This window comes from Anarrhichthys ocellatus, unplaced genomic scaffold (genome assembly GCF_004355925.1).
Source record: "Anarrhichthys ocellatus isolate YVR2014 unplaced genomic scaffold, GSC_Weel_1.0 scaffold9, whole genome shotgun sequence".
Lineage (NCBI taxonomy): Eukaryota > Metazoa > Chordata > Actinopteri > Perciformes > Anarhichadidae > Anarrhichthys > Anarrhichthys ocellatus.
The window spans coordinates 2258566-2284399 of record NW_022280039.1 but is presented as its reverse complement, the minus strand read 5'-3'; the positions used below and the strand labels follow the sequence as shown (position 1 = coordinate 2284399).

The window sequence follows — 25834 nt, the reverse complement described above, 5'->3', positions numbered from 1 at the left end:
TGTGTGTGTGTGTGTGTGTGTGTGTGTGTGTGTGTGTGTGTGTGTGTAAGTGAGTGAGCAAGACATTTGCCTTTGTGTCTGTGTGTGTTTAAGTCCTGCTGTTGTTTTTCTTAACTGTTGTCCTCTTGCTACTCTGCTATACAGATTTTTTTCACTCTGTCTGTCCAACGAGCAGTCAGCTGTGACATGTTGTCTAAAAAAGAAAACAACTTCAGAATCAGCAAAAACGAAAAAGTGGCACAGTTTTATAGTGGTTAGAGAAGTCAGCCTTTAACTGGAGGATGCAAATTCCATGCAAAATGTCTTTACTTGTTTCAACATTGATGCCTGTCGTGTATTGCACATGTTTCAGAAGTGCAGATTTTATTGTGCACATGCTTGCTACAGTAAACCCGAGACTTGTCCTCTGAACATGTATAAAGACTGGACTGTGTGAGGCTGCCTCACTGTTCGGTACTAACTACTAATGCCAGCAGGCTAGAATGCTCACAACGCTAACATGCTGACGTTTAGCAGGTGTAATAGTAACCATGTTCACCATCTTAGTTCAGCATGATGGCATACAAACGTTTGCTAATTAGCATTACAGCTAAGGCTGATGGGAATGTCATTAGTTTTACAGGTATGTAGTCATAAACCAAATTATTGGACAAATTGTACTTGACAATGGCTCTGGATGAAAACAATTCATCCTTAAGTGGAAAATGAACGTCTGTAAATTTCATTGTTGTCCATCTAATAGTTGTCGATTTGGTCCTGATTTCAGTCAGGATCAAAGTGACGAACTGAACTAACAGACTGAGCCGCGTAACGAAACAGTAGAGCTATGCTAAATGGCAAAATATTATACTGGTTCAAATATGCTTTCTTTTTTCAATGAGTGTCCGCATTTCACAAATATACATATGAGTAGTTTTGTAAATGTAAACACACTTAGTAATAACTCCTCTTCCCCCCTCTGTCATTCTCAAGTAGTTTGAATTAATATGGTTCTACTGTACAGAGCAAACTGTGTCGTTTCTTGCTGTGTTTAATACTAATTTGCTGTTAAATCTAACCCCATGCTATAACAGCAGCCGTCTGGTCTGCTCAGGGCCTGAGGTCAAGGGTCAGGGATCTGAACAGAAAAGCCTACTCATTCGTAACAACACATCATAAACACACCATTACACACCATCTGCAGCGGCGTCAAATCCCCAAACCAGCTTGTTTGTGTAGGTGTGTGTGTGTTGGTGTCTCTGAGATCACACCCACAGACACACAGGTGAGGTGATGGAGGAAGTGACCATCTGGTATCTACTGAGGCATCAAATTACCTGCTGAATGGTTTACATTGGCCTCATGCATAATACTGTGTGTGACATACAGTGATGCTTTTAAAATATATTGTTTGAAGCAAATACTAATATTTACCATTGCATGTATTGTTCCTGCTGCTCTATTCTTTGTTTCATTATCCCTTACATTCATTTGACAAACTAGTTTATCCAAAGCAACACACACATTTGTTGTCTTGCTCAAGGACACTTCAACATGTGGACAGGGACCCACCAGCCCTGTGAAAAACAGCCAACCCACTCTACCATGTTTATGATTTAGCTAAATAACTCCACAAGAACAGTAATTGTTTGAGTATGAGGTAACCGTATGCAGTTAATCTAAATCCTGCCATAACTCGCTTCCAAAGTTAATTGCCGGTAAGTAATTAGGAAGTTTTCTGTCTTTAACCATTAGTGTAACTGTCAAGTCTTTTTTTTCCTCTCAGAAAAAGACACTCTCCCAATTATTTCCAAGTCTGCTCATATACAGAGCTTTATGCTTCATTATCTCAGCAACAGATTTGCTCATATGGAACCCACTACCTCTCTTTCTGTTGCCAAATCTGTCTCTTCATTTCCTGATTGCCACCTCCCTTTTGCCAAAATTGTGTTTTTCCCATCATTGTTGTCGAGCACCTCCTCACCATCCCTCCCTCCGTATCCCCTAACACTATATCTCTTGACATTCAGCGCTTTCTCTTTCTTTTCTTCCGCTTGTACTTCCCGTTCTCGTCTCTTTTTTACTCCCAACTGCCTCTTACACTCACCCAGACCTTTCGCCCTGTCAACCCGTATCTCCGCCTTTCTTCTCTCTCGCCCCCCTCGCTACTTTTTTTCTCAAGTCCCCCCTCCCCTTGTTTCCTTTGACAGCACCACCTCCCTCCCCTCTGTGTTGCTGCTTGATACCCAACATGCACTGCTGCATCCCTGTCGCTGTCCACACTGCCACAATCAGAGGCAGGCAGCCTCTCTGTCAATGCCCACTGGTCTAACACCTGCCACTCTGAATACACTGTGTGAGGGAGTCACTGTGTATTCTTAAAGAGAAATTACAAAGAGAAAAGGAGTTTATCATCCCCACTAGACATTTCCCTGCTAATTGTTGTTTGGTGTGTTTATCTCTTACTTCGGTGTTTGTGAGGGTTTATGTCAGTTTTACCGACATACAACCAGACGCGTGGATTAGAGGTAGATCTAGGCTGTTAGTGTTCTATTCTGAGATCCTCCTTAAGGAGAAGCCTGTTAATTTAGCTGCTCTAAATACAGAACCCCCTCCTAGCAGCTCACTCTATAACCCACTACATGAAACTGGACTGTGGTGACAGGTCCTTTACTCTGTGCGTGCGTGTTTGTGTGTGTGTGTTTGTGCGTGCTATAAGAATGTGTGCGTTCCTTCAAAGTTGGCTGGCTAGCCTCCGGCTGAGTGGTGCATGGACGATGGTTTGTGGTGCCACCATTGACGAGGACATTTGGACACGGCCAGAGTTGGGCTTTCTCTCCTTTCTCGGTTCACATTTCTTTCCACCTTTTTTTGTTCAAATGTATTGCTCACCAGGAATCTTTTTTTCTGATTGAATAATAAAGCAATGATTTCTTCCCACAAAACAAGGTGGTGTATTCAAATTGTTAACGTTAATTTACATTGCTATAAAAAGAGAAATACTTTTATAAAAATGTAAATACTTGATGACATGTTTAATTGGTTCAATTAATAATTGATTATCTAAGTTTTCATCTAATCAACTAAGTTGATTTATCAAAAAAATGTTTCATCACTGAATCTTGTCTGCATGTGTTGCATGTGTTGCTCTTTCTTAAAGTATCAGCTAAGTATTTACTGCAACAGAATCGAAAACATAAATGCAACATAATGCAAGCTTGAATGTGCATTTTCCTTTATCCACAGTTATAATGACTTATTATCTCTTCAAAAACTCTGAGACACTTGAATTAAAGAAAACCAACTCAATCAAACAATAACCACTCATAATCAACAACACTTGACCTGTCAAATTGAATTCTCCACTTGTACCTCGCAGACATCCAGTAGCTAAGTGCTACATGTTTATACCATTGCTGTAATTTGGTCTCCTTTCTATCGCAGCCAAGAGTTCTGTAATTGCTTTTCAGTCAGTGAATGTGTTTATTTAATGGCAGGCTTATTTGTGTAGCTACATTGTCTTCAACAGCCGGTGTCGATTTTACACTAAACATTATCTTCATCAGTATAAGTACGCTCAGTCATGCTCTCATTTGGTTTGATGATTCTTCACTATGGCAGTGTTTCTGAGGAGGAATTCGCTAGTAATCACCTCCGTCCCTTTTAACGTTTATACCATGTTATTGCAGCAAGTGAAACTGTAATGCATGCCAGACTATGACTTGCAGTGTTACAATGTTGTGGTGGTATGGTTTAGAGACAGAATAGTTTGATCTGTGTGATTCACAGCTCTTAGTGTAGCTTTCACCACCATGCAGCGCAAGTGTGGTAATAACCAAAGGAAACAAATTCGTTTTTCCAAGACTGCGGTTAATCAGAAACAACACAAAACCTCATCTCGTGCACTGCGTCCAAATGTGGACTTTTGTGTCCAAACTGCATTCATTCCGCTCCCACGGCTCCTCTGTTGAACAACGTGTGGGACTCGTGCTAACACGGACACAAAGAGGGTATGGAGGAGAAGAAAGAAAAGCTGATTGAAGACGGTGAAGAGGAACGGATGGATTGTGAGGGAAGGCGGAAGAAAATGAGCAGTGAAAGTATAAAAGCTTAAATCAAAAGAATAAAAAATTCATAAGAATCGGCCAGAGAGAGCTTATAAATGAGAAACATTGGAGTAGAGGAGGAGAAGGTGCATTTATCAGGCAAAGAGAGGGGCGGGAGAAGAAGGGCAAAGGGAGCACTGGACTTTATTTGTGGAGAGATTGCGAGCTTGTTAATGTATCGCTGAAGAGGACGCACACACACACACACATATATATACATTCAAATATTCCAGCAGTCGGGCAGATGCAGCACGGCATTTGTTCATTATAAACGGAGAGTAACCATCATATTTTCCTAATTAGTTTCAAGCAGTTCTTTAAAGACAACCTTACTGGGATTGAAACAATTAATGTGCTGAGAGCAACGGTGTTTTAGCTTAAAAAAAGAGCGCTGGCACTAACACTCAAGGTCAACCCAGCTTTTCCTTTGCTTGGTCTTTGTTTGATTCTTGGATCTCTTTGTGCTCTCTCATTCCTCTCACCTCATATGTTAGTTCTTCCCGTCACGGAGTATTGTTTGAAGTTCATGCATAGAGTGTTTTGTACTGCTAACAAAGTGGAGAGGGGCTTAGAGATTTGTTTAAACTCTGGACAGCATCATTAGAGGCAGAGCCAGAACCTTTACTGCCTGCATGTGTTTGAGTATGTGTGCATGTGTCCATGGTGTGTGTACTCCTGCATAAGTGTACATATTATGTTTTCCCTCAGATAAGCCAGGTCAAGTTTAGTTTAATAATATTGTATTTTTCCTTTGAGAAAATGGCTCGAGGAAAGGAACCATGGCTAGAGGTGTGTGTGTGTGTGTGTACGTGTACGTTTGCATGCCTGGGGTCTCTTATGAGCTGTGTGTGTAGTGAATAAGTTTGCACTAAATGATTAAGCATCTGCTCAGCAGAGGGTTGGTAAGAGGGCGAAAGGCCACGTGTGTGTATTTTGTCCATGCCACCTCTCTCACACACACACACACACACTGAACAGACTCCTGAGTGCTTTCAGAGACACATCTCAGTAATGTATCCACAAGAGATCTGTAATCTACTGCAGGCTAACACTCTTGATGTCTTCTTTATTTCTCCTATTCTTGCCAAAAATAATTGCCCTTCTCTGTATTGCTATCTGTTGGAGAAGACATGCCAATTCTCTTCCTTCCTCAATTCACCCCTTGTACTCTAATTATGTCTTCCTACATTTCCCAAAGACGTGACATTATCTGTCATTTAAGACTTATTTCCGCCCTTCTCCACCATCCCTTGTGCTTGCAGGACAGCGACATCCAGAAGAAGATTGACCATGAGATCCGTATGCGCGACGGAGCCTGCAAGCTGCTGGCCGCCTGCTCCCAAAAAGACCAGGCGTTGGAGGCGGCGAAGAGCCTGCAGACCTGCAGCACGCGTATCATGGCCTACATGTCGGAGCTGCAGAGGATGAAAGAGGCTCAGGTCATGCAGAAGCTCACGCGGAGGTCGTCAGATGCAGGGCCGATGGACGACAGACTCCCGTGCAAAGGAAAAGTGGCCATCTCAGGCAAGTAAAACCTTGTCTAAATGTCTGGATGTGTGTGTTGTAGGATCATTTTATGCAGGATTATGCAAGGAATTTGTAAAAAGCACAACTTCATTTATTTATTGTTGGAGATTTGGATATACACCAGCAATATATAAGAGAACCTTGAGTCTTTGTGATCCCTTTAGTGTTACTATTTAATGCAGAGCTCCTCTTGTCAGGCAGAGGCTGACTGGTAGATGCTGCCTCTTGCAGTATGACAGCGGGCAGTCAGATGAATAATTATGGAGCTACTCTGTTTGCATTGCAGATGCACTGCAGGTATAATTCACACCAGGGACACCAAAACAACCGGTTCTTGTTTTGTTTGTCTTTAGAACATGATGAGAGGGTAAAAAATATATATATATACCCAGCTGGAGAGATACACAATCGGTAATTAGCTGTGGGTACTTTAGCCAGTGACTGAGTGCACACACACATTCAGATAACCACTTATCAGTTAGACAGTAAGGGTGATTAACATTTTTGTGGTCTAATCCCCTGTCTGTTGTCATTATAGATCTTCGGATCCCTCTCATGTGGAAAGACACGGAGTACTTCAAGAACAAAGGAGGTGAGGAGCCAACTCTGTATGTGTGTGAAGAATTGTATTGATGGAGTATTAATGATTTATACCTATAGGATTTATTAATGATTTGATTCTGAGGGAATGGTATATTGGCTTCACACACGGTTATGAAATGGCTATTTCAAATATGTTGAATGTGTGTGAAAGCTTTGTATAACCACAGGGGTGAGTGTGGGATTCCTCATGACTGAAGAACAAAAAAATCACATTTTATCATTGGCTAGAGGGCAAAACACTGATGTGGACTTTGAGATTCCTATTTGAAAAATCTGCTGACCCATTGAATTGTGCAGACAGCTCATACAGTAGGACATTTTCTCTACTATATGCATGGTCCACAGCACAGCTCCTGCAGCTGATTATTACAATATGTTGCAGCTTTACCAGAAATCTCAGTATTTTCCAGGAACTGTTTTTTTGTAGACATGAGGAACTCCTGGCAGCACAACCTGACCCATCGTTCAGTCCTGCTGGCTTTGCTTTTTGGCTCTGAGAAGCAGCAGCAGCAGCACACAGGTGCTAAACTGGGTCATTATTAGTCATTTAGGGAACTCACGTTTTCGTTCTGTGGACTATTACTGTGGAACATTTCGTAGTTAAACATTTTTATGGCATTTCAGAACTCAATGGTGCACTGAAAATATAACAATGGTAATCATAAAAATGACTATTTGCTATCCCGCCTCCTCTTGATAATGTCAATGTGGGTTAACCCCCTTGCAGTCATTATAACAGTGTCAGAGCTCATTCTCTCCCCTGGTAGCTTGAATGGAATTAATCTGCATGGCCTGTGCATATAAATGAACTCAAGAGAGTGTTAGTAGACTCTTAACAAAGCTTAATGAGGCTGTTAGTCAAGGTCATTAAGCACACCGAGACATAAACTGAGCCCAGGAGGTGAGGAGGAGTAAAGCATGTTCCTCCATCACGTGTCCAATCACATTCTCAGCCGAGCGTTGCACTCATACTTTTAATGTTAAGTGTGAATATTAAGTGTCAATGTGCTGTGTACTGAGAAGCACATAAATAGGAGTGGACTACGTCTTTTAGCCTTTTCAGTTGAAACCTTGGAATTTTGAGAAGTGGCAAAATAAATACATTTGTGTTGTGCAGTAGTAATTATAAAACATAGAGGACCATCAGTAGCCACACTATTTATATTTCAACAATTATACCCAGAGTACTATTTTTTTTACATACATGTCTCACTGGTATTATTAATATGTTGGTGTGTCGGCACAAGGAATCACCATAATAGTTACCTATATTCATGCTTCTTTACAATGCACAGGCATTTCTTCACAATGTACATAGAGCGCAATAGTTGTTTCATAGCTCTAATTTGCTACTGCAAGATTAAACACCATTGTGCTTCAATTTCAACCACAAAACATGCTTCATAGGAATTCTTGGCACAGCTGGTCAGTTCACAGATTGTCAGCCAGGTGGAGGAGCTGATCTTATTTCACCTTTAACTACTCGGGTCATATTTCCTCTCTAGCCTCTGGCCTCAACACGTTGTTAAAGCACTTATCTCCATCTTGGAGGTGATGTTGTTTTGGAGCTGAACATGAATTTTTAAGTGATGCAGATTAATAAAAGATGTCAACATGTCACGTAAACCTTTTTTTCTCTGTTGTTCTGCCGTTCCACCTCGTCCTTCGTAGAGCTCCATCGGTGTGCAGTGTTCTGCCTGCTGCAGCTGGGAGGAGAGATCTTTGACACAGACATGGTGATAGTGGACCGGACACTCACTGATATTTGCTTTGACAACACCGTCATATTGTAAGTAATCTATTTCACACATAAACTGAAATACTCACAAAAAAAACAACCTGATATGGTCATGTTCATCATGTGTATCCTTTCGCAGTAATGAAGCCAGCCCGGGTTTTGAGCTGCGTGTTGAACTGTATAGCTGCTGCTCAGAGGACGACTACTCAACAGGCAGCACGCCAAGGAAACTAGCCAGTAAACTGAGCTCGTCACTAGGGCGATCCGCTGGGAAGAAGCTCCGGGCAGCCATGGACCCTGGGCCATGTAGTCCTGTTAGCAACGGAGCTCCTCTTCTACTGCCAGTTCCCTCTGTACCGTAAGTTTAAATATTAGCTAGTTTACATGTTGAATAGAGGAAGAAATTATATATATATTCCAGAGAATACAAGTAGGCATCTTTATGGAGACAATTTTTCACTATGAACATGCATTCTCAAATGCAAAATATATTTCCATCCCCTCTCTTGTGTGTTGACAGGGGCCCTAAGTACCACCTCTTAGCTCATACCAGCCTGTCACTGTCGCACGTCCAGGACAGCTTTCGCACACATGACCTCACCATCTCAGGCAACGGTGAGTGGCAGCCTCCTTCAATCTGTCTCCTCACCATCTTTCTCTGTTCTCTGCCAATCCAGCCATCTGTCTGTTTTTCTGTGCTTCCCTCACTCCTAACTGTCTCTCTTCCCTTCCTTGCGTTCAAATAATTTCCCTTAATTTCCCTCTTCTCTCCCCTTCCTTCCGCCCCCCTCCTCTCTGTCCTTCCATGTTCTCTGACAGACAGCCGTTGTTAAGGTCACAGTAATAACGTCTGTGCTATGAGGTGACTGCTGTGTAAAGCTGTAATGATGTGGACTAACAAGGGCCCAGACCCTTAGACAGACAGGCCCCTAGTGTTTTATTCATTGGCTTTTCAGCCTGCTGTAAAGTTTCATTGCTGCACTTCATGACACTCCCTGCAGCTGCCAGTCTTTTATACCCCTGTGCCTTGTTTTGTGTTCATAAGGGGGGCAGTATGACAGGAAAAAGTGTGTGCATCTCTGTGTGTGTGGATGCACATGACTATACATGTTTGTGTGTACATTTTGAATGTCATGTGGGAATACTTTTATTTATTTGTGATGTTTATTTTTGGCCATCCATCTCTCTCTCTTTCCCTGCAGAAGAGTGTTCGTATTGGCTGCCGCTCTATGGCAGTATGTGTTGCCGCCTCGCAGCTCAGCCTCACTGTATGACCCAACAGATGATGAGTGGATGTTTGAAAGTTAAGGTAAGTTGGCAGGTGTGTGTGCGGCAGTGACGGGAACTATGCCTTTCAGGGATTCAATAGATTTAAGTTTTTGTCCTGGTTGTCCTTTTCTCCTCCTCCACTCTCCTCCTCTTCTTCTTATGTTGCCATCTTTCTTTGTGTTTCTCTCCCTGTCTTTCAATCCGCACTTCACTGGTCTTTTCCTCTACCCCGCAGCAGTTGGGAGGTGAGCCTCAGAGTTGGACAAAAGTGTACGCCGCTCTAAAAGGAACAAGCCTTTTCTGCTACCACCGGCAAGAAGATGTGGAGGCTAACGTCGAGCCAGCTTTCACTATTGCCATCAACAAGGTCAGCAGAGGAATCGCATAAATGAAGAAACTATCTGGAATAGAGTAAAGTGCTCCGGAGGTTGAGCCAGCCTGACACAACCCATATAGTTGTGTTGTTTTTGGTAATGCCTGAGGCATCGGTAGCATAGATGGAAAGGATTTGGGTTTGTGGATTCCTGCCAGTTTGAATCGCGAGGCAACTGGTTGACTCTAAGCCAAAGTACATAAAAAATGAGCTCTTCTCTTATCTATCAGTAAGGGTGCCCTTGAGCAAGGCACTCAGCCCTCAGTTGCCCCAGTAGAGCTGTTCAGAAGCCAAGCATAGAAAACTGTTCTGTTCTGTGTTAATGTTCAGCGATGCCAGAAAAGAGCAGGCATGTCCTGATAAAAGGCTTTAAAGATTTGAAAATAAAACCTGTTCATCCAACTAGGTATCATAATTCTCTCATCCAGTCATTCAGACAGTCAGGTTCTTGATCATCTTATTTCCTGTGTCTGGGAGTTGATGCCTGTGAGGCTTCTCATTCCTTCCCTAGTGACTCATTCAGTCTTATGTAGCCGCTAACCCTGATCTCCCAGCTGACCTAAAGCCAAGTCAGTCAAATCAGGTCTGTGTGATCCTTTGTCATACAGTTAGTTGTCTGTCCTAAAGAGGAGCGCAGTGTGACGAATAGATGAATAGAACAACACTGCCATCTAGTGGTCATAAGCAGACGTAGACACATTTGGAGTAGAACGAAGATGTGGGAATTGGGAGTCTGCACCTTTTGTTGGTTAATTGCTGAAGGGAAATGGATTGGAAGAGGACTAATTAGTGGCGGTACTAGTGAGGGCTCATTTTCAGTGGGGACCTACAATTACAATTGCCGTAATGATCACTTGTTGCAGCACATAATTGTGTTAGTTCAGGAGTGCTGGCATTCATTCCTGATTGTATTCATTTTGTGGTAGATGATTGTATTCTTTGTTGCTCCTGTGCTTCAGGAGACCAGAATACGTGCGTCTGAGAAAGACCCTCAAAGTAAAGTTCAGAATATCTGTATCAGTAACCAGTATGGAGGTGAGGAGGTCACCCACACCCTGACAACAGACAGCCGTGAGGACACACACCGGTGGATGGAGGCCTTTTGGCAACATTTCTACGACATGAGTAAGTACTTGCTATGCTCTAACACATGAAGTGTGTGATACATATACTACCATAACTACTTAAAGGACTCCAATTCAAGGACGTACACTGTTGTATATTCTGGATCTGCTGCTTGGTGCGTTGAAAGTGACAGTTTGTCTCCAACATACAGGCCAATGGAAACAGTGCTGTGACGACTTAATGAAAATTGAACTGCCATCACCAAGGAAACCAGCTCCTGTCACACCAAAACAGGGCTCGCTCTATCACGAAATGGGTAAGAGCTCTCCCTGATTATATCACTGCGGATATGCATAAAAAAAACGTTTTGCTCACTTTTAGCCGAAGAAATGATTTGGAGGAATAAAAGCAAAGGGCAGGGAAAGAAAGCACTGTGCCCGCTTTGCATGTGACTGTATGTAGCTTTAATTCCTTTGGTCCATGTGCATGAGGAGAGATCCTGTCGCAATTAAATTTCCCTCTCCGATATCTCAAACTCACACTCTCAGTACTGTAGAATAGAATGGGTCTTATCTCTGACACGCTGACTCACTCTCTGTCTTCTGTTTTCTCTGTTCCTCTTTGTCCTTTCCTATTTTCCCCGTGTGTCCCGAATCCATCACTCCCTGGCTCTGTCTTTTTTGTCCTTCTTTATTATGTCCTTGTGTCCTCATACATTATTCATGATCAACGGCACATTTTTCATCAACTTCCACCATTCATATTTCATGGGGGAATTATCTTAATCCTTGAGTGAATCTTTTTTTCTTCTCTCATCATGTCTTAACATTCACTAATAAACATGAATCAACCTTTATCACTTTCTCTCATGACCATCAAAACACATAAAAACTGAACGCACCCGGTTGCAAACATCCTATCCACTCCATCCCTTCTCTCTCACCAACCTCCCTCTCGGTTTTCCTAACCCCTCCCCGGCAGCTCCTCTTGCCACACCCTCCTCTGAGGGTCTTCTGCTGCAGGATAATGCTGTGTCTGCTGAGATTCGTGCTCTGCTCTCGTCTTATTACAACGACAGGTGATGTAACAAGAGTAGGGCTCCATATAAATTATGTTGAGGTAAATGTTGCAGTTTGGGATTTACTGCAAATCCAGGATCAAAACATTACAGGACAGGATATTTTTGTTTCATGATCACTCATCATAATTAAATGAACTTTAAGACATGTGCAGAATTCACACATCATTTGTTTTTTTGTTGATTACTTTTTTCATTATTCTGCACAACTGGTGTATGGTTATGAACTCAAGAATACATTTCAAAGTAACTCACACACTTCACAAACTGCAAGTATGTCTCTAAATCTGCCCATAATCCATACTTCCAGTGAGATCAAATTTTTCATTCATTTTGGCATCAAAACCATCCTAATCCCTGCCTTAACAAATAAAAGAATATTTAACAACTGGATTCATGTTCCATATGGTAAGAACTTCCAGTTTGAAAAACCAGGCCCGAGCCCAGTATCCAGCAGTATAATGAAGCGTTTTGCTGCGTCTCTCCTGCAGTTATTGAGTCATCCAATGACCTCACCATCACTGTGTCAGACATCCTGGCTCAGAGAATGCGGGAGCTGGAGCTCCGCAGCCAGCTGGGAACCTCTCCCACCTGGATGTCTGTGTTTGAGGAGAACAACCCCAAAAGCGCTGGCTGCCCCCGTCCATGTACTTCTCGCCTCTCTGGCCACAGCCCCTGTACCCCTCATCGACTGCCCCGGAGTCCTGTGTGCCCTCACCGCTGCCCACAGCTGAGTCTGCTGTCCTCAGATGCAAGCCTGACCTCAGACAGCGACAGTCACTGCAGCACCAGTCCCTGCTCCCATCGCCATGGCTGGCCCGAGCCTTCTTCAAACTTCTCTCTCTTGTCATCTTCCCCCTCCCGCCTGAGGCCACGCACTCTGTCGCTGGATGCTAAGCTCAGCACCCTTCGAGGGAGGGGGTACGGAGGAGGAGGGACCCTGCAGTGCCCCTGCCAGCCACCTCCCTCCTCGCTGCTCGCCCCGTTCCCCGTCTCCTCCCGGTCACCTCGGTCACAGCGCAGCACACAGACCACGCTCTCTTGCTCCAGCTCCACTTCCAGCAACAGCTCCAGCAACAGTGAGGGCAGCCACAGCCTCGAGTCATCTGAGGGAGCCCCCTTCTCAAGGCCCTCCCCGGCTCGACGCAGCCTCAGGAACCTCAAAGCCAGACTTGATCCTCGCAACTGGCTTCAAAGTCAGGTGTGAACTTGTCCCGTCTGAGAGACCTTTTACACTGGCCTAAAGGCAACAGTTAAAAGTTTAAACCATGGTTTAACTGGCTTAACATATATGTGAACCAAGCTCAGGCAGTTAGCTCAGCCACATGCACAGCCCTGAGGAGGATAAGCTGCCTTTACTGCCTCCTGGTGGAGGATGGATCATGAAAGACCCTCTTGGGGCGAACTGGAATGTCTTCTAACACAAAGGACAGGTGACAATCACTGCAGGCAACAGCACATTGCTGGGTTGCCGCAATTTTGAAGATGGTCCAATACTAAATGGGAGGTACTCTGCTTGCTTTGAGAAATTATTATGGTCATGCTGCTTGGGAGAAAGTGATGCTAATAGCTAAGGACGTGCTCTAATAAACAGGCCACACTGGGCCTAATGTCTGTCCATGGACTCTAATTCTGAAACTGGTTTTGTTTTGACCTTATGAGCCACCCTGGCTACTCAAACAATGTTTTAAAATCATATCTATTAGTGCACTAGCAGTATTTTGACTGGATGTTTCCTGTCTGTATTTTATAGATAAAGGTTTGCAGTGAAAGCCAGTGAGCATGTGGCAAGATGAACACAAGGTATACTCAGTCAAGAGTTCTCAAATGTTAGAAACTGTTAAGTGTGGAGGTCAAGGTTGGAGTCTGTACTGTCTGCTGTGTCTAATTCAGTGTATATGCATCTAATTATTCATACAACAGATGATCTTTGTGGTTCTCCTGCAATTACTATGCACCATTTTGTTTGTTTTTGCACATGATTTGACTTCAAAGTTAAAATGATGAACTACTTGACATCATTTCAACAATGAATCTGGTGAAAGCGTAACTTTATGCAAGTGCTCATACATACTACTGGTTATTACTGTGATGTCTTCTGGGTAAAAATCTGTCCTCTGGTCTTAACGTTCACACATTTATCTGCACACTGATGATGTCATTAGAAGTAGGTAATAGATTCTACATACACAGAACAAACTAGAATAAGATGAAATGAACCAAAGCTGAAGTATTGTTGAAAAGCCATTCCTATAATTCTGCTACTCTGCAGTTTTGTAGGATTCCATTAAGATTTCCAGTTCCTGATTTTGGAATTTCCAATAAGATGTGTAACATCCAGCAAACAAATATTATGCAACACAGAGACATTTGTTAGAAATGATTGTATAGGGGCTGTATTCTAAGCAACTTTATATGAAGCCGAGTACTTAAATCAATCCCCAGTCAACCAGTAGGTCACGATAGTAAGAGCAAGAATAAAGTGGTGTATTTACACTGCCATGTATTTATTTAATTCTGTAAGTTAATGCCATTTAGACAACTCTTAACAGCAGTTACTTTTTGTCACAAGAAAACAATCATCTAACTCAAATCTTATAGGTGAGTCTGTGTCTCTGTCAGTGCAGTAACCTCTTCTACTCTCTCTGTATTGTTTACTGTGGATTTTACTTTAACAGTTTCCCTCTTGGGGCTCAGAACTCAACAATTTGACGAAGAATTAAAACTGTCAAATGTTTGAAAAACATTTGTTACTGTAAATTCATTTTTAACAAATAAACCTCTCTTTTGTTATAAATGCAGCTATATTGATAGCTGATTATTATGTTAACAGATGATGTGCAGATCTGTAACGGTTACATATGGATAACATTGAATGTTATAACGTTTGCAAGTTCCACATGTTAGCAGGCTTTGTGTTCTGCATGTACACCGCCCTAGAAGGCAAACATAAGCTGAGAAATGTGGAAATCTCATGTTTAAAAAATATAACATTAATTATAATAAATGTTTTATCAATTCAAAAATGACTCTTTTTCTTCCACATTTTTGTCTACATGAAATAAATTGAAATATTACACGGAAGTCTGTGTATGGTAATATTTAAAGTTTTATTGATCTCAACTGTGTAGCTTAGATTATGATTGAATACATCTCTTATTTACAGTATATTGATACTGTAGCACAGCATATAGGAGTTTTAACAGGTCAAACATGCAGGGTTTATTTATTCTGAATAGTAAACTAGAAAAGTCGACTGAGGGAAACTTTTCTTTTTCCTGCAGGAAGTGCTCTGCACTCTGAGCATATGATGGATCATATTATATCCTATTCTGTTCCTCTCTTTCTCTCTCCAGCAACTAAATCTCAGGAGAGCCCATCTTGCGTGAGCGACTGTAGTGCAGTAGTCTGTCTTAGTAGATGCATCGAGACAGGCAGGTAGAACGGAGGCTTTATTGTCAATGTTTCGGAACCAAAGCCTTAGATTTGTCAATAGCACAAAGCACTGTTACAAACGTGGGAGGTAGTCGACACTGAGTCTTCACTGAGCATTGTAAAATGCATAGAGAAATACTATGGCCATACTGACTCTGCTTGCCGTTTGCAGTGCAGAGCTGTACCATTGTTGTGCTATTATAATTTTACAACTGCTTAAAGTAGAAAAATCATATATAATCATATTAAACCCAACATATACATATTAATTAGTATAGAACAGAATCACACTATAAATACTTTATATTGTATGCTTCATATGATGCTGATTATTGACTTATGTAACCCAATAGGTGCATTTTACAGAAAGTTTGACAATTCTATGATGTCTGTTGGATTACATAAGTAAATGAACAATGTTACAGATAAATGAGGGGTGTCTCCCCTCCATATTTAAACTTTCTTTGTTCACTTGTGCTTCCTTCGGCTCCATGATCCCCTCTCATTAGCAGGCACACCGTGGGTTGAATGCCCGCAGCGCCACACCAGCCAGAGTACCCCAGGCAAATGTGGAGAACTTTGCAGGGCACGTTCCAGCTCTGCTGATATATGTGGATGCAATCCGGTGAAGCCGCTTCGCGCCAAAGGTGTTGTAGTGTCCTGGGAGCACTTGGTCCACCTGTTTAATGAATTTATAAGTTTAATATGTATCCATAGGTACATAGCTCTGATTTAAGGACGACTATATCATACCGCTAAAATACAAATTCTGGTAAATCTTTTGATTTACATGGATATTAATTATCTTTTCTATCCTTAACGTACATTGACAAACACTACAAAAACACTGTTGTTGGTAAAATCCAGTCACTGAGCGTCATGAATAAAAGTCCCCTAAAATGTACACACAATGGACAACTCTGTCAAAAACATAACACGGCTATGATATTTTCATTATAAACCTAATAATTTTGTAGACAATGGGATTGGATACTTTGTGCATCAAAGCTCAATTAATCTGACCCAAAATATTGGTACTATGAGCTGAAATGGTTAGCTGCCCTCTGGTGTGTTTCAATGGTACCTGTTCGCTGTCCACTAGCCCCACCAGGCGCTCACAACTGCTGATGTAGTCACTGACGCGGCTGTAGGGCAGCCAGTCAATCATGGCGCCGTCGTACACTACATCTCCACTGAAGAGCAACTTATTGTCACGGTCGTGGAGGCAAATGCTGCCGCGAGAGTGGCCCGGCATGTGGAGCACCGTCAGCTGTCTGTCACCCAGGTTGATGACATCACCTAGAGATAGAGATGGTGTCATGTTTTCAGAATCATCACACATAGATACACACACAATATAACTTCTGTAACTATCTTCAAGGCCATATGCATTCTACTCTTAGGCTTACATCCAAACTAAACCCTTATGTTCCTCATAATTTGGCAGGCTGTCGTCTCATGTCGTCTCATATCACTATGATGTGAAAGACATTCAGTACATCATTGATTTTGTCCAGAGCAGATATGAGTTGCACATTGTGACAGAAGGGTGGAACTGAACCACAGCACTGCAGCGGTGGCTCGGACACAGCAGAACAAGTCGGTGCATTGACTAATGCTGGCTGCAGTATTTAAACTCTGTAAATAAAGACAAAGTTTTTAACCCCAACAAAAACAAAGCTGCTAATCCCAAATGCAAAGACCTTTGTGATATAAACTTTGTGCAACACCTATGATGAAATCCCAGAGAAATGTGGCAAAATGTGAGTTTAATGTATTAGTGAATTGATCTGGTGTGAATCTGCCAATAGCACTATGGAGGAAGGCTGTGAGGTTATTAATACTCTATGGGAAGCCTTCCATAAACTGCACCATCTCTGCATTTTCTTCTCATCTTTCTTGGAAGTAACAGTGTCATCAGCATGCTGGCTTAAAATAGAGCTGCTCTGCAAAAACTAAAAAAAAAAAAAAAAAAAAAAAAAAGAATATGCACAACAGCTGCAAACAAAAGAATGATTTGTTCTTGTCACATATTGTCTCACAAATCATCAACACGGTTTGCTTCGATAAAGAGAGTTGACAAATGAGCTCTGCACTGTTTACACGGCCTGACCAGTAATACCACATTTACACCCGTACAAGTGCTACACCTGACCTCACATTGAACTCCTGCCAAAGCAAATACAACATCCTTTGTATCTAAGCTTAGTGCACCATCCATTAAGACCCCGATGAAAAATGTTAGCACCGCTCTAGAACCTCCACTGCATATGTTAGATGCCTCTATATTGTGCGGGAATGTGTGTCTGCATCCATTTAGCAAGTCATTTTTGGTCTTCCGCCAAATTCACTGTGCGGGTAAATCCTCCTGTGGGGAGCGAAAGCATTCTATATAGGCCTACTGCATAATGTGCAAAATACTGATTCCAGGCACACCCATTAAATATGGTCTAATGGTATCGACCATGATGCTTATCGCCGGGCAAATGCGTTTAGACCTTCTGACCTGGGCTTTGATCGCATATCTACTCTCCTTCAATAAATCAGATCTGCAACGGCTGCGTCTCCTACCTACCCTCCTGCAGTATGTGCGTGGGCTGCACAGCCTTGACTTTGTAGTTCCTTGCCCTCCATCCCGGACTGGGAGCCTCGACTATCTCTCTGTCGCTGAGCCAGGTGGCCGTCTCGAAGTTGTCTCCGTTGGCCAAGGCATCGACCTCGGCGCTGTGGACGCCCACCTGTTGGAATTGATGAAGACCACCCGAGTGGTCGAAGTGGGCGTGGGTGGCGATGGCCAGCAGCGGGTTCTTCTTCTGCGGATCTTTGCCGAGCAGCCCCTGGCCGTCGATGTAGTCAGGTAAGCTCCTCAAACCAAGACCCGTGTCTACCACCACGTCCTGGTGCGAGCCGCGCAGCAGCCAGATGTTGGCCCGGTTCTCTGACTGGTAGAATCGCTCCTGGATCCAGAAGAGTCCGTCTCCGAGCGATTTGTGAGCGTACCAGTCGGCTGCAGACATCCCAGTTCATGCACCTGTCGAGGTAACCTGCTGCGGGTTTTGTGCTTTCGAGTGATTTTGTCGGTGGAGATTGGTTGCTAGCTAGAGGCGATATGTTGACGTGATCGCAGCAGCCGACACACCCTTGTAGGAGGAGAGCGTGCTCATTGGAAGATCAGATTAGTGACGACAACATAAAGCGCGCTACTCTATTGGCTGGAAACAAACACGTCATTACAGGGGCGGGGCGAGTTAGAGTCACATTTACGCTGACTGCCCGAGAGAAGCATGTGTGCATAGGTGTCCACGCTGCTCATTGCTTCATTAGATTCAGCTGTAAAATTGGTGATTTCAGGAGTTAGTTTACGTGCCGAACAACAGATACAACTGAGTAGCTGAATGTTTACGTAAAGTAAGATCGAAAAAGTGAAACCATGGAGACTTAGTAGAGGCTAAACGGCTAAATGCCAGTGAACAGCCCTGAAACACGTCTCCACGTTAGGAGCAATTCACAAACAGTCACATAGTGAGTATGACAACTTTTAAAAAGTGATAATGAGCATGTGATGTGTCGACGTTGATTAACGGTTCATAGCAGGCAATGTGCAGGCTTACAGGCGATGAAAGCTGTAGCACATGAAGTTGTGTCTACACGTGTTTGACAGCGAGTTGCCTAACGGCATGTGGACCCTGTGTTGTAGGTACAGAGGAGGCTTGCAGCCATGGCAGGCAAGGGTCGTGGAATAGGTGCCTTTACCTTCAACGTCGAGGCTCTGGGCATCGGCAGGGGCAGCATGCCAGAATCCAGGGTGGGGCCCAACCCGCTGTTTCCAGTAAGTCCCGACAACACACACACACACACACACACAAATGCAGATAACCCAGGATGACATATCACATTGCAGTGTATTAAATTCACCTCTAATCCCTGAAAGCGTTTCATGGCACAGCATTTAAGTGATTTACCGCATTTGTTTACAAATCAGAGAGACATGTGCATGACAGTTCAAACGTAGACTTGTATAATTAATATATCCATTATGTTTGAACAAAAGTACAAGTTATGGAAAAAACGATGTTGTATTTTGCATATATCAAATGTGAAATGATATTTGTAATTGTCACGGTAACAATAGACAAACTAACAGTTGCTCATAAATGTTTGTTATTTTAGGTGAGCGTTTATCCCCTAAGTTTATCTATGGGTCTTTAGAGGGGCTGAGTACTGTTTGCAATATTCTGTGTCCGTGTCTGGGGGCCCGTTGTCTCATGAGTTGATGGTAGATATTCCCAAATACTTTACGACAAACCACCTGATAAACCTGATGCTTTTGAGGCCCCCGGGGGTCATTTTGACCTTTTGCATATTAAGCCTTGCTTTGTACGTGACACCTGTGCCCACTTGCTTAGACTGAAGGACCACAAAGGACACAGGTTCAGGATGTTCAGTGGTCATTTCTGTTTAGTTTTTTTCTTACCATAAAATTTGTGATGTATGTGTCATAAAAATATAATAAAACGATCTGTCAATTTTTAAGAATACTTCAGTACTTGAGCTGCTTTTGTCCTGAAATCATCTTTTTCAATGTAATTGTAGGATCAATTTGGTACCATTTTACTGTATCAGTTAAAACAAAGATGTATTCTGTTGAAGAAAAGTTGAAGGTGACACTAAACCTGTAAATCCATAAATGTACAGACTTTTCACATCTACTCCATAGTGTAGGAGAAGATGTTGCAAACAAATTACCTGTGAAAAAGTAACTGTCATACTTAATTGGTATTATCGCCCTTCACTATCCATCCTCCTCCAGAACACAGACTTCAAGCCGGTGCCGCTGAAAGCTGGCGAGGATGAGGACTACATGCTGGCCTTAAAACAGGAGATGAGGGGAACAATGCAACAGCTACCACACAACATTAAGGCTCAGTCCAATAAAGCAGGTGAGGAGGAGAGTAGTGCTTTAGAAACCTGACATCTGATAGAAATGCTATGACAAGACAATTGGCTGCTGTGAGGGAAGATGATGCATCACTTAGGAACTGAGACATTTCATCAGGGTCATATCTGGGAAAAGGAGAGAGAGGTATAGTTATTGCAGAATATTGAGTTACAGCTGCTGCCTCATCTGGCAGTTTTAATATTATTTCTGTGGTCTGGCCGGGTGGTGTCTTTAGAGTTTCCTTGTTCAGCGATGGGCTAAATATATATTCACAAGTAGTAGATCAAGTTTTCAGAATGTCTTGTTCTAAATGTTGTTGGATGCATAATTTAAGTGCTTTCTATTTTCTAACTTCATCTATGAAAGTCTTTTGTTTTGGCACTATTAAAGCCCAAAAACTGATGACTCTATAGTAAATAGTTCAAACAGATTTGTGGTTGTGATAATGGATCAGGAGTAGGACCCGGTGGTTTATGTTGCTAAATTCATGGTTCTGATAAACTGCTGAGTGTGTTGTAAAAGTGAATTGGGATTAGTTTTAGATTATACTGAAGCTGACTTTTCTCTTGTTTGCATGAAACAGAAGTGGAGAGATACACCGAGAGATACTTGAAGCAAAGACTGATAGAAGATCAGGATTGGAGTCCAGGTACGTGCATTACATACTGTCATTTGATTACAGCAAATTTAGAAGAACAAAAAGTAAAATAATGGAATGCTATTCTTGATATTTTAGACTGGAACCTCCTTCCAAAAGAATTGATGCCCAAAAAGAAAAAAATGTGTGCTAAAAAAGGTATGTTAAAGCCATGATGTATGTAATGCCATTCCATTTTATTCCTTTAAGAATAAAGACAAAATGCCCCAATCCAACAGAAACAAAGAAGAAAACTGAGAAGATATCAAGCAAAGACGCAGAGGATATGCTGAAGAAATTAGACGTAAGCTTTTCGTCACTTTGTTTGTTCAGTTTCAAACTACTGAGCATGACATGTACTATTCATTGTCTCTTGACGTGATTTATCAAGTACTCATGAAGTTGATGAAGTATAAATGAGCTCAGGATGTATATTTGCACTTATCCACAACATTTCAGAACCTGGCAAAGAACGATGAAGGAAACCCTGAAAAATCAGACGACGAGACCGAAAAGAAACCCGGGAATGAGGAGGAAGAAATTGAAGAGGAAGAATATGACGAAGAGGATGTTGAAGAGGTTAGATTACAAATCACAACCTGGAATCGCTTTTGGCAAATTTGTTTAACGCAAATCTAATGTGGTCGATATGTAAGAAGCGGAGTTAATATCTGACTTCATGTTTCTTTTGTTTCTCCGTAGGAAAACGACTACATTGACAGCTATTTTGACAATGGTGAAGACGGTGCTGCGGGAAGTGATGAGAACATTGATGGCGAAGCTACATACTGAGAAAGTATCGCCCGTGCAAACTCACTGTTGAAGTAAACAATCATGTGACTGCCACTACTGGTTAAATATTGTATATATGTTGCAAATAGTGTTTCACAGTCAGTTTTGTTTGATCTTGAAGGGCAGGCTTTCCTTTGAAGACTTGTGTAAATAACAAAGGCCAAGCTGCGCACACTGGTAATAATTTATTCAAAATAGATTTATTTATTTTACAGCCTGAGGCACATTTGCACAGGTTAAAAAGGCACATACTGTCAACACATGTAATGCTTTTTCATAAAGTATCAAGTGAACACAGGAATACAATAAATGGGGTATGTAACAAAGTCTAAAATCTCACAATTACAAAAATGAGTCATGGGAATAATGTGCATTTCCCACTTTCCTCACTATGCTGTGAAATAAAGAAACTCTTTAGGCAAGCTGAAAGTAAGAATAATTCAACTGGTACCTCAATACTGATAGTGTAAGTATCTTAATAGAGTTGAAATAAATTAATTCTATATTAAACTCAATGACAGCAATCATACTTTCCCAAGAAATAGTGTTGGGAAGTACAATTTCCAACATGGCAATAAAACTGCTAATAAACTAATAAAGCCAAATCCTCAGAATTATGATTTGCTGAATAAAGAGTTTTGCTGTTTGTTTCTTTTTGAAATCCCTGGATATAGTTTGTGTGTAGCTTACTGAGAACGCGGCAGCATAGATAACTACAACATTACCTCAAGTCCATTGGCTACACTGACTCAAATGTATCCGTCTATTCGAAAAGTTCAGCAACGCCTAACTGTTTTAGCCCATTGTTACTCCTTGTTGGAAAGCATGTAATGTTAAACAGACCAGGAATGACAGTGGCCACACCCTTATTCCTAGTTTCTCAACCATATAAAAATGAATGCCCTCACTACAAAGTGACTGTCCTTGTCAGACAGATTGCATTGCTGTATAAGCCTATTAAAAAACAACATATCAATGGGAACATCCACCTAGTCTTATTAAGTCTGAGTTGGCAACAAATGTGGAGGTAAAGTAATAATCCCTTTTTATGTTTTCTCATGCCCTCCGTCTCCTGCTTTGTCCACATGTCCCTGTGGATCTCCATTAACCACATTGCCATCATTGTGTCCAGCCCCTGCCTTGTCTCCAACAGGGAGGTCTAAATTATTGCCTTGGAGAGGTCCATGAGGTCCGTTGCCATGAGCTTGTGTAGGAATGCCATGATGGCTGACGTCAGCTTTCACAAGAACCTCATAGTAAAGCAGATAAAACACAGGTGTGACAATGCCAACAACCAGCATAATAGCCACAGCCATCCACCACCTCATGCCCCAGTCTGCCCCATAATAAGGGTCCTTTCTCTGTACCGGTTTATACTCCACTTCTCCTAGAAGCGGCTGCTGTAGCGTTAAGGAGGACACAACCTCATTCAGACTGCTGCGAGACGGACCTGTGGATTTCACCAGCCGCTCAATGTCCTTGTCCTTCTCCATTAGAAATCCTTCCACACTGTCGGTGGAAGAGGAAGAGTCTGTGGAGGACTCGGCGGGAAGGGAGGTAACAGGTGAGATCTGGTGGAGGCGCCTGGCAGCTGCGGGGGAGGCAGATTTGAGAGGTCCAGTGCTGTGAGTCTCAGTGAGGACACTGAAGCGCCTCACAGGAATCTTGACTGACCGCAGGGCAAAGAAGTCCTGCTCTGTCAAGAGGTTGTTGGAGCGCTTTATATCCGCCACCTAACAAACACACACACACACACACAGGAGAAAGATGAATTTATGACACTGCTTACTGCCAAACTACTATCTTACATCAACTGTGGTCTGAAAATTCTGGATTCAAAGTCAACAAGAGAATGCAGGAAATAATACAAATTATTAAATACAAAAAAAGACTAAATAAAAGTAAAGCAAGCCGAATAAATACACATAACAGTATTATATATAATATGCATATGATAGCAGTGGAAATATATGGAAGGTATGCAATGACAGTTTATTAGAAAAATCCTGTCATGTAATCTTACCTAACCTTGATATGTTCTAAAGGAGTGTTTTTGTTGCATGTCACTGTACCAGTCATAAACTGAATCATTGATATTGGTACAAGTGTGTCATTTATATATTTTTGCCACTAAGAGGCAACTGAAACTAGTTGTGAACACAAAATCTGAGCTAGTCGCTAGCCTGCGTATGCTGTTAAGTGCTGAGCGGGTAGCGTACAATGGGGTTATAGAGTAATTTTGCCGAAAACTGCTGCCTGCTGAGGCTGAAAACGGGTCTAAAATCTTAACAATGAGCTGAAACTCACCATAAAGCCCTGTGAAGTCGAGGGGAGCCGCAGACACATCACTACAAGTGACCCGTTTCACATTGTCATTTAATACATTGTTGTTATAACAGTTCTAGCCGCTTTAAATATGCAACAGTGAAAATGAAGGAGAGTTAAGTGGGTACTCTTCAAGGAGATTAAGAAAGACAGACACACACACACAGGTCTGAAGACAAACATACTGAGCAATGGTACTGCAGGGCAATGCTGTTCAGGGTGTCCCCCTCCTGGATCTCTCTGGTCAGGTAAATAATGTCGTCCATCCTCTCTCTGGAGGTGCTTCTCCGCAGCCTCTCTCTGCCACGCGGCCGCAGCTCATTGCTCTCCCCATCCTCCTCAGACAGGTCATTCTCTGAGCCATTGTTTCCAAACAGATAGGCATGACCGCCATTGGCAGGCTTCACCATGGTGGCTGACTGGAAGCCATAGTGCTGGCTTATACTGGACATTTTTCTTCACTGTACTGGGAAGAGCAGAGACAGGATTGAGTACCAAAATACCAGCAAGGTATGCTTTTATTCTAAAGGAAGTTAAAAAGAAAAAAACTCGCCTGAACCAATAAGTCCCTCATTAAGTCACACACAATTCTCATTTAACGGGTTGTATAGCTTAAAATAAGAGGGCTATGCTGTAAAAAAGAAGATCATGGCAGGCACACGTGCCTCTGACAACTTGACAGATCATCAAAACTTACTACACATGCAGGTGACTATGTCTAGGAACTATGACTTTGTTCCAATGTAACTGTCAATGTCATCACACTGTTATAAATTGACCATATCAAATGTATGACACCATTCAAGCCCATGCATTTATTTCCTAAAACCTGCAATTAAGGGAGCAGTGAATGAGAGACTCGTGTCAATCTCACAGACAGTCCTCATTCATGTTAAAGTAGATAAGAATTGGGTCCCTTCCAGATGGATAAGAGACCTTACAGGCAGTACGTTGAATCCTCGAGATGTCAATGTCCTCTGTTTTTGCAATGTTTGCTTCGTTAACCATTACAACCATAAGAACATTACTGTGGATTATCATATCTTGACTGATAACGTTGACGTATCCTAACGTTAGCTACTGCCCTATCGCAGCGGTGATGTAACGGTAAAACAGGTTTTAATCTAACGTTAGATAACTAACGTACTTTAAACATGATGTAATGTTAGCCACGTTAGCAGCTGGCAATCTAACGCGTTGCCTAGAATCATCTCCTTTATCAAGCGCACAGGAGAGTGGTTAACAAGCTAATCTTACAAGAGCTACTGTGGCTAAAATACCATCTTGGCACATACTTAACTAAAGAAATTGTCTATAAAACAACATAGCTAGCTTAATGCTACAACTCAGTCCAGTCGACATCCGTCCAAGAGGAATAACTAGTAACTTTAGAAACACAAGCCACCAAAGCAGTGGTTTAAATTAACAGCCACGTTGGTCTTGTACCAATAAGGCTGAGATTTACAGCGCACATCCACAGTTCGCTAACTAAGAACCATCTGCACAGGCTAACGTCAGGCTAGTGCTAACTAGCGTCCACCTTATGTTATGTGACAAGTAAGGTTTGTGCCTTGCTATCCGCCTGTTGTCACCGTTGGTGAATGATAAATTAGGATGATTTCGCCAACAATAACCTTTACCTGGTAATGTGAACACCGATCAATCAGTTGACCTGGATAATATCCATATTTCCCCGGGATTTACCTTCGGTCTCACCTTCCTTTTTTGCTTAGCGTTAGTTTCCTACCCGCTCGCTACTGTTGAGTCGCTACCGCTCACGCCACGTCAACAAAATGTTTGCGTAGTGACGTGTCGAGTGACGTCTTCAACAGAGTCCTGACTTCTGATCGCGAGATGGCGCTAAAGGTCAGGGTCGTCATTGCTGTGATGGGAACCAACAGACTTGAAAGTTAGTATTATTATATTCAGACATTTGTATTCATATCCGTGGCAACCAAGTTTATTGCG

At 42.2% G+C, this 25834-nt stretch overlaps 4 protein-coding genes across 11 annotated transcripts in view; 2 read left to right on the top strand and 2 right to left on the bottom strand.

Moving 5' to 3' along the window:
• The window catches only part of rtkna (rhotekin a), a 53468-nt gene extending 39448 nt beyond the window's left edge, over positions 1 to 14020 (top strand). For 4 of the 6 annotated variants that reach the window (XM_031848866.1, XM_031848868.1, XM_031848869.1 and 1 more), the window contains exons 2-11: positions 5348 to 5609; positions 6151 to 6204; positions 7887 to 8004; positions 8093 to 8311; positions 8474 to 8568; positions 9156 to 9262; positions 9458 to 9589; positions 10555 to 10720; positions 10872 to 10976; positions 12230 to 14020. In XM_031848866.1, coding sequence (XP_031704726.1) covers positions 5348 to 5609; positions 6151 to 6204; positions 7887 to 8004; positions 8093 to 8311; positions 8474 to 8568; positions 9156 to 9262; positions 9458 to 9589; positions 10555 to 10720; positions 10872 to 10976; positions 12230 to 12945 — 1974 coding nt within the window. In that variant the 3' untranslated portion in view covers positions 12946 to 14020. Of the gene's footprint in view, positions 1 to 5347; positions 5610 to 6150; positions 6205 to 7886; positions 8005 to 8092; positions 8312 to 8473; positions 8569 to 9155; positions 9263 to 9457; positions 9590 to 10554; positions 10721 to 10871; positions 10977 to 11641; positions 11739 to 12229 lie in introns of all 6 variants that reach the window. The other 2 variants (XM_031848871.1, XM_031848867.1) reach the window with 2 other exon arrangements.
• Positions 14021 to 14829: 809 nt separating this feature from the next.
• On the bottom strand, positions 14830 to 18308 carry mblac2 (metallo-beta-lactamase domain containing 2). Its single transcript, XM_031848875.1, has 3 exons — positions 17749 to 18308; positions 16258 to 16472; positions 14830 to 15852 (listed from the first exon to the last, which is right to left on the bottom strand). Exons 1-3 carry the CDS (start codon positions 18188 to 18190, stop codon positions 15679 to 15681), a joined length of 831 nt encoding a protein of 276 aa, XP_031704735.1. The 5' UTR covers positions 18191 to 18308; the 3' UTR covers positions 14830 to 15678.
• A 95-nt stretch (positions 18309 to 18403) lies between these two features.
• polr3g (polymerase (RNA) III (DNA directed) polypeptide G) lies at positions 18404 to 21930 on the top strand. The gene is made up of 8 exons (XM_031848877.1): positions 18404 to 18695; positions 18871 to 19002; positions 19984 to 20113; positions 20696 to 20761; positions 20849 to 20908; positions 20989 to 21053; positions 21209 to 21328; positions 21452 to 21930. The coding sequence occupies exons 2-8, from the start codon at positions 18892 to 18894 to the stop codon at positions 21539 to 21541; spliced, it is 642 nt and encodes a 213-aa protein (XP_031704737.1). The 5' UTR covers positions 18404 to 18695; positions 18871 to 18891; the 3' UTR covers positions 21542 to 21930.
• Positions 21931 to 22210: 280 nt separating this feature from the next.
• lysmd3 (LysM, putative peptidoglycan-binding, domain containing 3) lies at positions 22211 to 25626 on the bottom strand. Of its 3 annotated transcripts, none has more exons than XM_031848872.1 (3): positions 25507 to 25626; positions 24052 to 24332; positions 22211 to 23274 (listed from the first exon to the last, which is right to left on the bottom strand). In XM_031848872.1, exons 2-3 carry the CDS (start codon positions 24316 to 24318, stop codon positions 22588 to 22590), a joined length of 954 nt encoding a protein of 317 aa, XP_031704732.1. In that variant the 5' UTR covers positions 24319 to 24332; positions 25507 to 25626; the 3' UTR covers positions 22211 to 22587. The 3 variants fall into 3 exon arrangements, with proteins under 3 accessions (XP_031704732.1, XP_031704733.1, XP_031704734.1); XM_031848873.1 differs by having other exon boundaries at positions 24052 to 24327; XM_031848874.1 differs by having other exon boundaries at positions 25571 to 25615.
• Between the last annotated feature and the right edge of the window lie 208 nt (positions 25627 to 25834).

Coding starts and splice junctions, on each gene's coding strand:
- mblac2 (XM_031848875.1), bottom strand. CDS start 18,190: ATGTCTGCAGCCGACTGGTACGCTCACAAATCGCTCGGAGACGGACTC. Junction 16,473..17,748: donor CACGCACATACTGCAGGAGG/GTAGGTAGGAGA, acceptor CTCTATCTCTAG/GTGATGTCATCAACCTGGGT. Junction 15,853..16,257: donor GGCTAGTGGACAGCGAACAG/GTACCATTGAAA, acceptor TTCATTAAACAG/GTGGACCAAGTGCTCCCAGG.
- polr3g (XM_031848877.1), top strand. CDS start 18,892: ATGGCAGGCAAGGGTCGTGGAATAGGTGCCTTTACCTTCAACGTCGAG. Junction 20,762..20,848: donor AGATCAGGATTGGAGTCCAG/GTACGTGCATTA, acceptor TTGATATTTTAG/ACTGGAACCTCCTTCCAAAA. Junction 20,909..20,988: donor AAAAATGTGTGCTAAAAAAG/GTATGTTAAAGC, acceptor CCAATCCAACAG/AAACAAAGAAGAAAACTGAG.
- lysmd3 (XM_031848872.1), bottom strand. CDS start 24,318: ATGTCCAGTATAAGCCAGCACTATGGCTTCCAGTCAGCCACCATGGTG. Junction 23,275..24,051: donor CCCTGCAGTACCATTGCTCA/GTATGTTTGTCT, acceptor TGTGTTTGTTAG/GTGGCGGATATAAAGCGCTC.